The following is a 13,513-nucleotide window of genomic DNA, read 5'->3' as shown; positions in this document are numbered from 1 at the left end:
AATTTCAAACTCCTCCTTTGCTGCTTCCTGGTCTAGTTCTCTGTCTATGGGATATCTACTCATCAAATCAGCTATCCTCATACTAGCACCAGTCTTGTGTACAATTTTGAAATCAAAATCCATCAATTTTAATGCCAATCTATTCAATCTTGACGTCAAACACTTGATATTCGTGTAATACTGTAGGGAACTGTGATCACTCTGAACCTCAAAGTATTTTCCGTACAACAGACTGCGGAAATGATTGACAGAAAACACGATCGCCAATAGTTCTAGTTCCGAAACACTCCACTTATTCTCCGTTCCAGAGATCTTACGACTTACGTAGGCAACGGGCCTCAAAGTACCATCCTCCTGGTACTGAAGTAATTCACCACTTAAGCCCTTTCGACAAGCATCTGTTCGCAAAACAGTTTGCTTTTGTTCCGAAAAGAAAGCTAAAACCGGTGGACTGGCCAAAGCTTGTTTCAGTGCATTAAATGATACCTCGTGCTCCTCAGTCCAAATCAGGACATTCCTGCCAACCTTGTTTTTCTTTGTTAACTCAGTTAAAGGATATGCTAACTCTGAATATGACTTTATGAACTTCCTGTAATAAGATGTGGCACCTAAGAAACTTCTCACGTCCTTAAGTGTTTTCGGGGTTGGTATGTCCAACATCGCTTCGACCCTACTTTGTAAGGGTTGGATCCCTTCTCGACCTATCTTGTGTCCTAACAACTCCACCTCTGGATAGAAAAAATGACATTTTTGTGTCTTAATCTTCAATTTTGATTCCCTTAATCTTTGAAATGTTAATTCCAATCGTCCCAACGCTTCCTCAAAACTTGGTGCGTATGTGCACACATCGTCCACGTAGACAACTACACCATGATAAAGCATGTCAGAGAAAACCTGGTTAATTGCTCTCGAGAAGCATTGTGTTGCAATACTAATGCCCATCGGTAGACGTTTCCATTGATACAAACCCTTGTGCGTAACGAAAGCTGTATATTTCCGACATCTTTCTTTTAATGGAATTTGGAAAAAGGCCTGATTAATATCCATTGTACAAAAATATTTTGATGACTCCAGTGTGTCTAGTATGGAATCGATCCTAGCTAGAGGAAATCTATCGGGCACGATAGCAGCATTTGTTTTGGAATAATTTACAACCAATCTAAATTTATTACCTGGCTTTTTGACCAAAAATGCTGGTGCAGCAAAATCACTCCGTGATTTCTCAATTACACCTGCCTTCTCTAACTCTTCAATCTGCCTATCCATTTCTTCCCGCTCTAGTTTACTTAATTTATATGGAGGCACAGCTATAGGATCTTCTGACCGCATTTCAAAAGAACTGGCAGGCACCCTCGCCTCATTTAAGTCCTCTGCATCTTTGGCAAAAACATCCAAATATCTCGAAATCAAAGCCTTTGCAGCTTCGTATTCTTCAGGAGCTAAATCTGGATTTAGATCAATTATGTTCCCTGCCATGTCCTTAACCGTAGTGTCTGTTTCAGAACTAGCATTATTAACTAAACGATTAACACATTCCTCCACAACCATGTCCCCGTTGCAATTTTCCGGACACAACCCTTCTTCGAGCGTAACCGAGCCAATACATGTGTCATTCCATAAGGTCGTGGTAACCTTCTGAGTATTCGTCACATAAATAACTGGTGGAGTCATTGCACTTCCTGCCACACAGTAAAGACTCTTTCTGTGTAACATATTCCCATCCTCAAAAATATAAGGGATATCATCTTGTAATATTAAATCTGTTCGAACCGGAACCGCAACTCTACAATGAGGAGGAATTTGTACGTCCTCTGTAGTGTAAACACCTATGTGTTGTTGTAACACCTCCTGTTTAGTATTGAAACTCAATAACCAATCCTTGTCCATACGCAATGTCAGCTTAGAATTATTAAAATCAAACTTAATTAAATTTTCGGCATAATCCAAAATCACATTATATTTCAAGAGAAAGTCATTCCCTAAAAGAACTTTGGAACTTAAATTTGATACAACATAGACATTTTGATTGAAACGAAAATCACCAATTGTAAATTTGATATCAGTTTTGCCTAATACATCTAAAGGAGAATTATTTGCAGACTTTAGTAAAACCCCTCCTGGGTTGACCATAGTATTCTCTTTAACTAGACTGCAATCTATTAATGATACATTTGCCCCTGAGTCTAGTGATATTTGTACATTCTTACCATTTAATAACCCATTGACATGCAAGGCTAGCGTAGTAGTATTGTGATTGTTGTTTACTGACTCAACAATGTCACCGGACTTACACACCAAGGCCTCAGCGCTGAGCGGCGCAACGTCAGCACTACTCGAGTTCTCTGCACTGCTACGACCTTCTTGATCATCAACACAACTAGAGTTAATGACCCCCCACCTTAGCATGTCTAATACACATTTTTGTTGTAAGATTTTCTGTTCAATTTTTGATAGAATGTTGCTGTTACCAATATTTTCGAAAATGTCCTGATTTGTTGTAACACAATTTACCTGGGAGGGTTGAATTTCCCCTCCCAGCCCCTCAAGTTTTTTTGATTCCTGTTGTTACATTCCCTGGCAAAATGGCCAAAAGCCCCACATGAATAACATCCCCTGTCTCGTTGGTCATTGAACCTTACTCTCCTATCCTGACTAATGCTCCTATGTCCTCTATCATAGCTCATCTCGTTCTGATTATAACCTCGTTCCACACCACGTCTCTCCCTGGACCTACCCCGGTATTCTCTATCCCAACCCCGGGACCAGCTTCTCCTACGTGAAGAATCCCTAACCTCACGAGAATCGTCACGGTATCTCCCTCTCGCCCTATCTACGTCTTGATAATGGATAGCCTCCCCCTTACGTTCCTCTCTCTTCCCGGAAAGATTGGCAACCTGTAGCTGCTGCACCAGCTGGGTTAGCGAATCTAGCTTTTTCTCTAAACCTTCGTTAACTGTCGTGTTAGGGGTGCCACCAATATTTTCCAGCCCTAACCTTTGCCTTATTAAAAATGATGACATTTCATACTTCGAAATGTTCTCCCGTAGTCTCCCCGTTGTCGAATTGTCCAGCATCGAAATTTGCTGGAGGAGGGCTGGGTTGAGTCCTTTTAGGATATGACCACAAATCCTGGCCTCCGACATCCCAGGGTCAACACCCGCACACAATTTTTCAACGTCCGCGAAATATTGTATCACCGATTCCGTTGGCAACTGAACTCGTGAGTTCAGCTTAGCTAACATTAACTCCTGCGATTCAGCTGGAGAGAAAACTTGTATGAACCTTCTCTTAATCTCCTCCCATTCTATTTCTCCATTCTTTCTTTCGATATTCTCAAAAATATCCAGGGCCGTCTGAGAAAGATAAATAGGAAAATATGTCTTAATTTTGTTCTGGTCCCAATTGTTGACTATAGCCGCCCTCTCGAATCGTTTTATAAATGATACGATGGATTCGCCCGGCGACCCCGAGAAATTTCCAGGATGAAAGAACGGCTGTTTTTCTTTATTCACGGCCATGTTTTGAAAACCAACAGAACCCGAAGTTGAACTGAAATCGTCGATTTCTTCGTAATCGTTCTCAACCTCGTGCTCGCACTCGTCCTTGCTCTGGTTTTCGTAAACAACTTCCCTATTTAAATTTTCATTTGAAAGCTGTTCTTGAATAAAACTAACTCTCCTATTCCACTTACTTATATCCTCATAAAATGATACACCTTCTTGCTTATTCTTATCATCTAATTTCATTAACCTAAGACTAGATCGTAAAAACTCTAAGTCAGCTCCCTTCGGTATAGGTAATTCTAATTTATGAAACAATTCTTTCGCTTGCTCCTTGTTTAAATTTTTTATGTCAGTTAAACTTAGACCCACATCCATTCTCTTCGTAAAATAAACAATTCATTTTCTATTGTAACTGTAACTCTAAACTTCTAAAGTAGGTTAAGAGAATGCTTTGATCGAAAATATTGCCTCACTGTATACCTTACTAGACACTATTAGACTGGATTGCTTAATCCCTACTGAACAAAGTACAACAGAATCTATGTAGCAATACTGCTAACTATGCCGAGCTAGCACAAACCTAGCATGTCCTCACAGCAACCCAACTCGTTTTGTATCGCAAACAGAAAATGATTTACAAACAAAAATATTTTAGAGCCAAATTAAATGAGGTACCAGAATCGAAAATTTTGTAAAAGTTTACAAAATTCCGGCGCCTATACACCACTTGTGATATGCAGAAAACCCCCTCGCTTTTCATAGGTTATTCTGCATACGCACATGGGAGCGTAGCTTTATAGCAAACCCGAATCTTTAAACTTATTCTACTTTATGCTATGAGCTGGGTAGCTGTTCAATAAGAGAATCAGATTGTGTTCATCAAATAGGATTTTAATTTGTCTAAAGTAATCAAGCTTTAATACAGTGACAGTTACTCTTAAGTATAGCCTACTAACAAATACCTGGTAAGAACCGCTCTGGAGGTAGCTTGAATCTTAGATTTATAATCCCCAAAACGAAGTGAAACTATTCCCTTGTAATCTAATCAAATCAAAGTATTAATCCCCAAAAGAATTCCTTCAAAACAAAACACGAAACCCCAACTAACTTACAGTCCCCTTAAATCAAAACTTCCCGTACAAACCCCCGACTACAGGGCCTAACCCCAAGATAGAGAAACCAGTACTCACCCAACTCTCCTGGGCACCTTGCCCCGGGCAACTGACCCCTTTCTCTACCTCAGGTGGCCTATTTATTGACCAGACAGCTACTGAGTGCAAAGCACCCAGTGTTTACCAAAACACCTCCAGCACGCTTCCTAGTTGGCAAGGTCACTATCTACAATTCAACCTCTATAACCTCTAGTTTACAAATATCTACAAATATAAAACCTATATCTCCCTTGTAACGGTCGTATTCCCCTTGCAATACTTACTGTTACTTTGGGTGACGTAGCTCAGGAATGAAACTCAGCACTCGCTTACAAAACCCAACTTTAATAATTACTCAAAACAACACAAAGAACACAGAGATAACTAACAATCAAAAAGGTAGAGTAGACTGGAACTGTATAAATAAGTTAGGAACTTAAACCCCAATTTGGAAAAGACTCTAAACCCCAATTTTGAAAACCCTTTACATTTTCTTACCTGGACCCAAGGCCAAGGGCCTTGGGCTCCAGCTCCCCCAGCAGGACCCCGTCCTCAGGTGCACCACACAAACACTACACACCAAAACTGACCCCTTGATCAAGTGCACTGGCCTACTTAAAGCAACAGCCTTCAGTAGGTCAGCACAACAAGTTATTGTTTAACAACACTACCAGCCTACTCACACAACATTGCCAAACACTTCCTCTTTACAATATTCGACCCCTTCCATTACATCCCCCCATTTCCTCCAGACGATGTCCCCAGCGTCTCAACTACATAGATACATCCACTCAGAAAAAAAAAAATTACCCAACCAAAACTGATTAAAATCTTTTAAAATTGTACCTAAACAAAATCAAAATAAGGTTTAGGAGGGGAAGAACTGACCAACTGTTTGCTGACTTCCTCAGCAGTTGCGTTGATAAAGCCTCCTCGAACAGTCGTTGGTCTTCAGATGTTTGACCACAGCCATGTCTTCTGCGATGTCTCCCACTTCGGTGTGTATAGTCTGTAGTCCATCCAGCGTTCCTTGACAGCATTGATGATGAATCGACTTTGGTTGACGATGACGTTGGACTGCTTTTGCCATTGATTGAGTGTACTGCAGCCTGAAGTTCTCCTCTTCTTAAAAGCCATTGCCCCCAGCTGCGTTTCCCCAGTTTTCATTGAGTTTGACAAAGTCTCTTCCTCCGATCACAATGTTGAAGATAACACGGCAAATCATGAAGTTCTTGTAGCCTTGTCTACAGTTGGTCAGTGGGGATGGGTAAATAGGAAGCCTACACAAACATATAACTCACAAATACAACATATAATTTATAAAAAAACCCTAGACTTTTAAAGAAATTCTCAAACTCACATTAAGAACAAAACAAAACAACCAACATTGAAACAAAAATTATTGAAACTAAGGGAAGTGTTTGGAATGTGTTACCTTAACAAATCATTGGCCTCTACGATTAAACAACAAAACATTATAAATAATTTCAGATTGATTTACTTTAAATTCTTCAAATATAACCTTTTTCAAAGCATTTAAAACAATAAATGATGGAACAGTCTTTCATTTCTAGTATAATTTAATTTAATTCTGAATAAACAAAAATATTCAATTTGTCTCCCATTTAAGTCCCTGATAATTAAAAATCTAAACAACAAAATATATCTCAATAAAATATTCTTTTAATACATAATCCGTCTGTGTCTTTAAATTTTGCCAGACTGTTAATTTTACTAGAGGAAACTATTGCAAAATTTAAAACATTGTTTCCCAATACAGTTGCCACCTTTGTGAAATATGATACAATTTATCTCTAAAATAGTATAAACAAAGAAAAAACAAAACAAAATCATCTTCCAATAAAATTAGACTTCCCCATAGCATTTTTAAAACACAAACACAATTTATCATTGTCAAAATAATAGTTTAAAATTTTCAAACTACCCCATTCAATATAGCTTACATAATTTATGTTTAAAAGTTTACCAACATTTTGGTCATTTCTCCTCATAACATTAAGTGAAATTATGTTTGCTTCCATATTAAAAACAAGTTAAATTTTAGCTTCAATGTGTTATTTCAAAAATGCACTTTAAAACGGCATATATAATATTCCAATGAAAATGCATAAAAAAAAATTGCTGGAAAAAAATTATTTGGGCCCAAATCGTTACAATCTAACCCGTAAGCAAAACCAATTTCCCTTTTAAAATTTCTCCAACAATCTATCACCTGTAAAAACAAAAATTTGTTCCCAAAATAAAACATTCATGCATTGCTGATTTCCCAAAGCAAACTCTAGAGCATCAGTATTAAAAGGTAAACATTGTAACAAAACACGGTCAGCACTCAGCAAGGTCAGGTCACAGAGAGGCCATTTACCCTATGATCAGCATTCCTCAGCCTACAAACATGCTGACTTCTGCCACTGCAACTAAGCTTGTGCAATACCCTGAAATATCAACATGAACACCTACTCTAATCATTAACAGTATTGACCATTCGTAAAAATCCCCATCTGAAAAAAAAAATATTACTACCAAATTAAAGTTTAAACTCAAATATATTTCTAAAACAGTACACCATAATACACTATGAATAATTATCCCTCAAACTACTTCTACAAAATATAATATATTGATCCACCATTCACTGCATCTACTGCGCATAAAGAGCTGAAACAGAATAGTTTGACAACATGTGTCCGCCACATTATTCGCACAATATACACTCTAGAGTAGAAATAGCAGGTCTGCAACCACAGAATCACATCTTCGAGAAACCTGGGAACTACAAGATCCCAGATACAACATATATTTAACCAGGCAAATACACACACTTGTGCACAGCAAACAACATCTGAAACACACATTACACATGTGCACCCAGCACAGAACAAATAAAAACCTTGTGCAGCTAGCACTTAGCATACAGCACAAAAATACCTCGTGCACTCAGCACATTACAAAAATTCACCTTGTGCTCCCAGCACGTAAAAAATGAAAACCCTGTGCAGCCAGCACAACACATAATACCTCGTGCATCCAGCACGCAATGCTTAACAACCATGAGCACTTAGCACATAACGCAAAAACTCTCGTGCTTCCAAACACGATACACAATAAACTCAAGGAACACATATCAAACTCACATGACGCATAGAACACTCGTGTAACCAAACACGAACACATATCGAACACACGTGCAACCCGCACATGACGCATAGAACACTCGTGTAACCCAAAACGAACACATATCGAACTCACGTGCAACCCGCACATGACGCATAGAACACTCGTGTAACCGAACACGAACACATATCGAACTCACGTGCAACCCGCACATGACGCAAAGAACACTCGTGTAACCGAACACCGAACACAAACACATATCGAACTCACGTGCAACCCGCACATGACGCATAGAACACTCGTGTAACCAAACACGAACACATATCGAACTCACGTGCAACCCGCACATGACGCTTAGAACACTCGTGTAACCCACACGAACACATATCGAACTCACGTGCAACCCGCACATGACACATAAACTCGCACTAAACATCACTGGAAAACTTCACATTTACGACATTCCAGCCGTTCACTGCTGTCCCAAAACACACTGAACTCCCAAAAAACTGATTAAAACTGCACCAAAGTGGTGATTACAAATTTAAAAAAAAAAATATATTCAAAAACCAAATTTTTCTTCACTAAAAGAACCCCAAAAATTAAAGCCAATTATTTATCTAAGAGGTACCAAGATCGAAGTTTTGTAAAAAGTTACAAAACTCCTGGCGCTTCCATCACCTTGTAACGGTCGTATTCCCCTTGGAATACTTACTGTTACTTTGGGTGACGTAGCTCAGGAATGAAACTCAGCACTCGCTTACAAAACCCAACTTTAATAATTACTCAAAACAACACAAAGAACACAGAGATAACTAACAATCAAAAAGGTAGAGTAGACTGGAACTGTATAAATAAGTTAGGAACTTAAACCCCAATTTGGAAAAGACTCTAAACCCCAATTTTGAAAACCCTTTACATTTTCTTACCTGGACCCAAGGCCAAGGGCCTTGGGCTCCAGCTCCCCCAGCAGGACCCCGTCCTCAGGTGCACCACACAAACACTACACACCAAAACTGACCCCTTGATCAAGTGCACTGGCCTACTTAAAGCAACAGCCTTCAGTAGGTCAGCACAACAAGTTATTGTTTAACAACACTACCAGCCTACTCACACAACATTGCCAAACACTTCCTCTTTACAATATTCGACCCCTTCCATTACAGCATTATTCCACAGATATTAGAACATAAACGGTGGTATGGATCATAAATATAATCAAATGACGACACTAGCTTGAGGTCAGTGACGTAGGAAGTGGCGAAGGAAGTAGTAAAGGTGAGCAGTCTGGAGTGTGGAAACTGTTTAAGACGATTAGATTTAGGTAGGTATCTGCATTCCTAAAATTCTATGGGAAGGGAGGAAAACGGTTCCGTGACGTAGGAAGTGGTGAAGGAAGTAGTCAAGACGAGCTGCCTGGAGTGTGGGAACTGTTTATGACGATTAGATTAAGGTATCTGCATTCCTAAAATTCTGTGGGAAGGGACGAAAACAGGTCCGCGACGTAGGAAGTGGTGAAGGATGTAGTCAAGGTGAGCTGTCCGGAGTGAGGAGAAACTGTTTATGACGATTAGATTTAGGTATCTGCATTCCTAAAATTCTATTGGAAGGGAGGAAAACGGGTCCGCGACGTAGGAAGTGGTGAAGGAGAAGGAAATAGTCAAGGCGAGCTGTCCGGAGAGTGGGAACTATTTATGACAATTAGATTAAGGTATCTGCAATCCTAAAATGCTATGGGAAGGGAGGAAAACGGGTCCACGACGTGGGAAGTGGTGAAGGAAATAGTCAAGGCGAGCTGTCCGGAGTGTGGAAACTGTTTATGACTATTAGATTAAGGTATTTGCATTCCAATAATGCTAAGGGAAGGGAAGTAAAGAGGTCCGTGACGTAGGAAGTGATGAAGAAAGCAGTAAAGGCGAGTTTTTTGGAGTGTGGTAACTGTTTATGACGATTAGATTAAGGTATCCCCAATCCTAAAATGCTATGGGAAGGGAGGTAAACAGGTCCGTGACGTAGGAAGAGATGAAGGAAGTGGTAAAGGCGAGTTTTTCGGAGTGTGGGAACTGTTTATGACGATTAGATTATGGTATCTTGGTATCTACAATCTTAAAATTCTATGGGAAGAGAGGGAAACATGTCTGCGACGTAAGAAGAGGTGATGGAAGTAGTAAGGTGAGCAGTGTGGAGTTTGGGAACTGGAAACCGTTTGTAGCAGTTAGATTAATGTATCTGCAATGCTGAAATGCTATGATAAGGGATGGAAGCATGCCCACGACATAGAAAATGGTGAAAGAAGTAGTAAAGGCTAGCAGTGCGGAGTGTGGGCAATGTTTGTGGCAATTAGATTAACGTATCTAAATTCCTAAAATGCTATGGAAATTGATGAAAACAGGTCCACGATGTAGGAAGTGGGTTAGGAAGTAGGTATGAACATATGTTGAGAACCGTCTGTGGCAGTTAGATTAATGTATCTTCAATCATAAAATGCTATGAGAAGGGAAGGAAACATCCCCCACGACGTAGGAAGTAGTAAAGGCTGGCAGTGCAGAGTGAGGGAACCGTTTGGGCAGTTAGATAAATGTATCTAATACTTAAATGCTGTGAGAAGGGAAGGAAACATGTCTATGACGTAGGAAATGGTGAAGGAATTAGTAAGGCTTGCAGTGCAGAGTGTGGAAACTGTCTTTGGCAATTACATTAATGTATCTGCAATCCTAAAATGCTATGGTAAGAGACGGAAACAGGTCCACGACGTAGGGGGTGGTGAAGGAAGTAGTAAAGGTGGGCAGTGTTGAGTGTGGGAATGGATTAATGTATCTCCAAAGCTAAAATGCAATGGGAAGAGACTGTAGACTGTAGGTTAAAATGATTATGAAGCACGAATCGTTACATAATTCGATACGTATTCAATCGTTTACAATAGAAATTTACAACTGAGTTGACAACAGCTGAGTTTTACTCCATAGAGGCTAAAAACGAATTTTATTCCCTAAAGAGTAAAAATGCTACTTTAGACCCGCAACGCATGCATCAATGACGACTGTTTTCACTGCAGTATGACAAAAACAATATAATATGAACCATTGATGACTCCGCTCAATTTTGTGGATGCTTCTGCGAACGCCACCTAGTAAACAATAAAAGGGATGACTTTTAAAATAAGCTTAAATTTTAAGATTTTATAGTATCACACTATTTAACTAAATGGGATAAATTATCATAATCCTTGAAAGTAACGGTCAATTTCCATGTGTTTCACCTATTTTTGATAAATGGAAAAAACTAAATATAATACTTAATAACAAATAACTCAAAAACCGTTGGGTTTAGAGAAAGATGGTAAATACAAAAAATGTGAATTTTTAGATGACCTACATTTTGTATATTTAGCTTTTTCCTGTATCTCTAATAATAAAGTCACTATAGCAAAAAATACAGAAATATGCCGCCATTTTCCAATATGGCGGCCGTAGCACAGCTTCAATTTTAGGGGACTTTTAGTATGTTCAAAAGGAAGGTACACCCAACATCTGTACCAAATTCCCCGGTTGTGCTATTTATTTTTTTTTAGGTTTATGGAATTTTTATCTTATTTTTACTGCACTATCTGGTGTAGGCACATGGTCCAGGCTGTAATCCTATTAATCACGGTCGGTTGACCTGTCAGTTCTAGGTTGGTGTCGAACGCTTCCGCATCATACCGTGCATAGCTAAACTGTTGGCGGCAAAATGAGTCTCTGTCAAAACGTATCGTTTGTAGGTTAAATTTAAATTTAATTTAACTGTCATAACCTAACCAAACTAACCAAACTTTCAGATAATGAAAATATCGAATGAAGGTTTACCAATCAAAAAATAGTTTTATGTCGATAAAATAAAATCACAAATGCCTAAAATTCAATTTTATAATTTTTAAATTATAAAATTAAACTGGGTCATAACCTAACCAAACCAACCAAACTTGCTGATAATGAAACAATCGCATAAAGGTTTACTAATCGAAAAATAGTTCTGATCATAAAATTATAAATGCCTTAAATTTTAACCAAAGATGTACAGTTAAGAAGTAATTGCATTCTAAGAGAAATCCTTGACAAAAGGTTATCGCCTACGGTGGGATTCAAAATTCTCGATTTCCCACCCCTCCTCCGGTGAACACTACCCTCAGGCCATAAATTAGGGGATTAACCCAAACAAAGATCTGGGCCGTTGTCCGTCTCCCACTTGATTCCGTCATTGAAATATTAACAAACAAACGGTTCTTCCAGCTGCACTTGAGAACTCTGATGCACCAGCCGAGATCATGAAAGCTTTAGAATTTGTAATTGTATGAGTCACAACGTCGTTCGATTCTTGTTTGGTACCAAATTTTTTGTTTTTATGTTTCAGTCAAATATTCTTCAGTGCCCGATAAAACTAAATGTGACAAAATGAAATTGACGAAAAATAATGCTTTGTTTGAAATCGAAGCTCTATCCTGCCGCCAACATAGCACCGATTCAAACAATCTCTGGTTGGTTGTATATTACAAAGGCTATGCAATAGAATACTTCACCTTGACTCTCCGCGAAAACAAGCCTATAAAGCTTAGTGATGTGGATAGCAACCTAGTGCTCAGGCTCATCAGAATAAGAGGAGAGGAAAAGCAAAAAGATTACAAGAGAATATCTGTTCAGTACTTAAACGACGGATATTGGAATTGCCGAGTATACACCGATCACGCCTGGACATCAGATAAGGGTTACAGGATCGACTTTGGGGAAGCAATCAAATCGGCTTTTACATTCTCCTGGTACTGGTGTGAAAAATTCTGTACCTATGAACGTCCGTTCGCCGTCAAAGAGGTTATCCCACCTAGCGACATGAATGAAACAAATTAACTAAACTACGTTGGCGATTGGCATCCTGCATGCTTGTTGAAGATTGACATTTTGACTACTCGCTTTTCAACAGTGCAATGTTCAATATAATAGTGCAGCAGATTTGTTTTTTCATTCTATAATGTAAATAAACAACCACAAAAAAAGAGAAAACGATTGATTTATTTCTTGTGTTGAGTATAAACTTTCTTTCAAATAGGTCACTAGTATATATCTTAACGAATCACAGGGGCTTGTAGGGACAAAAGTCCCTAAAAAGCTCAAAAGTAATACAAATTATTGTAATATTTAAACAAACTCAGAAGGAAATTATCTATCTGTCAGGATAGAAATCGCAGTACAACATATCTTTTGTGTAAAAACAGTTTGTTGTTTGTTTGCTTTTGTTGATATTATTTTCAATAAATAATTTGAATGACTCCAGACGTTTAACTCTGCTAAAGGCAGCAAACATGTTTGTGAATAAATTGGTTTAATAAGGTAGCTTTGGTCTTTTGTTTGATGATGATAAAAAGGCTTTTCTGATTGAAATATTGGAAAATGTCTTCGTCAAATATGAAAAGTCAAATAAAAGTGTTTTGAGATAAGCTTATTTCTTGGTCATAACCACAAAATTTGCACCCCACCCCAGTTATTTTTTTTAAGTTTATTCTCCTTTTGTACAGGTTTATCAAAGTTATTGTAAAGTAAAGGCATCCCATTGACCAAACCTAACCCTAGATTTGTTTCTGAACAACATAAAAAAAAACTGATATTAGCCTAGTGTAAGTTATGAGGTGGTAATCCTCTTGAATATAAAAAAGGGCCTAACATGCCTAATGACGCCTGATTACTAATTATTTTGCGA

General features: G+C 38.5%; 1 protein-coding gene across 2 annotated transcripts in view; it reads left to right on the top strand.

Moving 5' to 3' along the window:
- Positions 1-13,008, top strand: part of LOC129005406 (uncharacterized) — a 38,013-nt gene extending 25,005 nt beyond the window's left edge. The window contains exon 3 of one of the 2 annotated variants that reach the window (XM_054434292.1): positions 12,176-13,008. In XM_054434292.1, the coding sequence (XP_054290267.1) occupies positions 12,176-12,666 (491 nt within the window). In that variant the 3' untranslated portion in view covers positions 12,667-13,008. The remainder of the gene's footprint in view (positions 1-12,175) is intronic. The other variant, XM_054434291.1, reaches the window with a different exon arrangement.
- Positions 13,009-13,513: the final 505 nt, after the last annotated feature.

The sequence above is a fragment of the Macrosteles quadrilineatus genome, unplaced genomic scaffold, assembly GCF_028750875.1.
Source record: "Macrosteles quadrilineatus isolate MER2022 unplaced genomic scaffold, UCM_ALF_1.0 Scaffold_21__1_contigs__length_2333173, whole genome shotgun sequence".
Taxonomy (NCBI): domain Eukaryota; kingdom Metazoa; phylum Arthropoda; class Insecta; order Hemiptera; family Cicadellidae; genus Macrosteles; species Macrosteles quadrilineatus.
The sequence above is the reverse complement of the archived record's forward strand: the minus strand, read 5'-3'. Positions and strand labels throughout refer to the sequence as shown.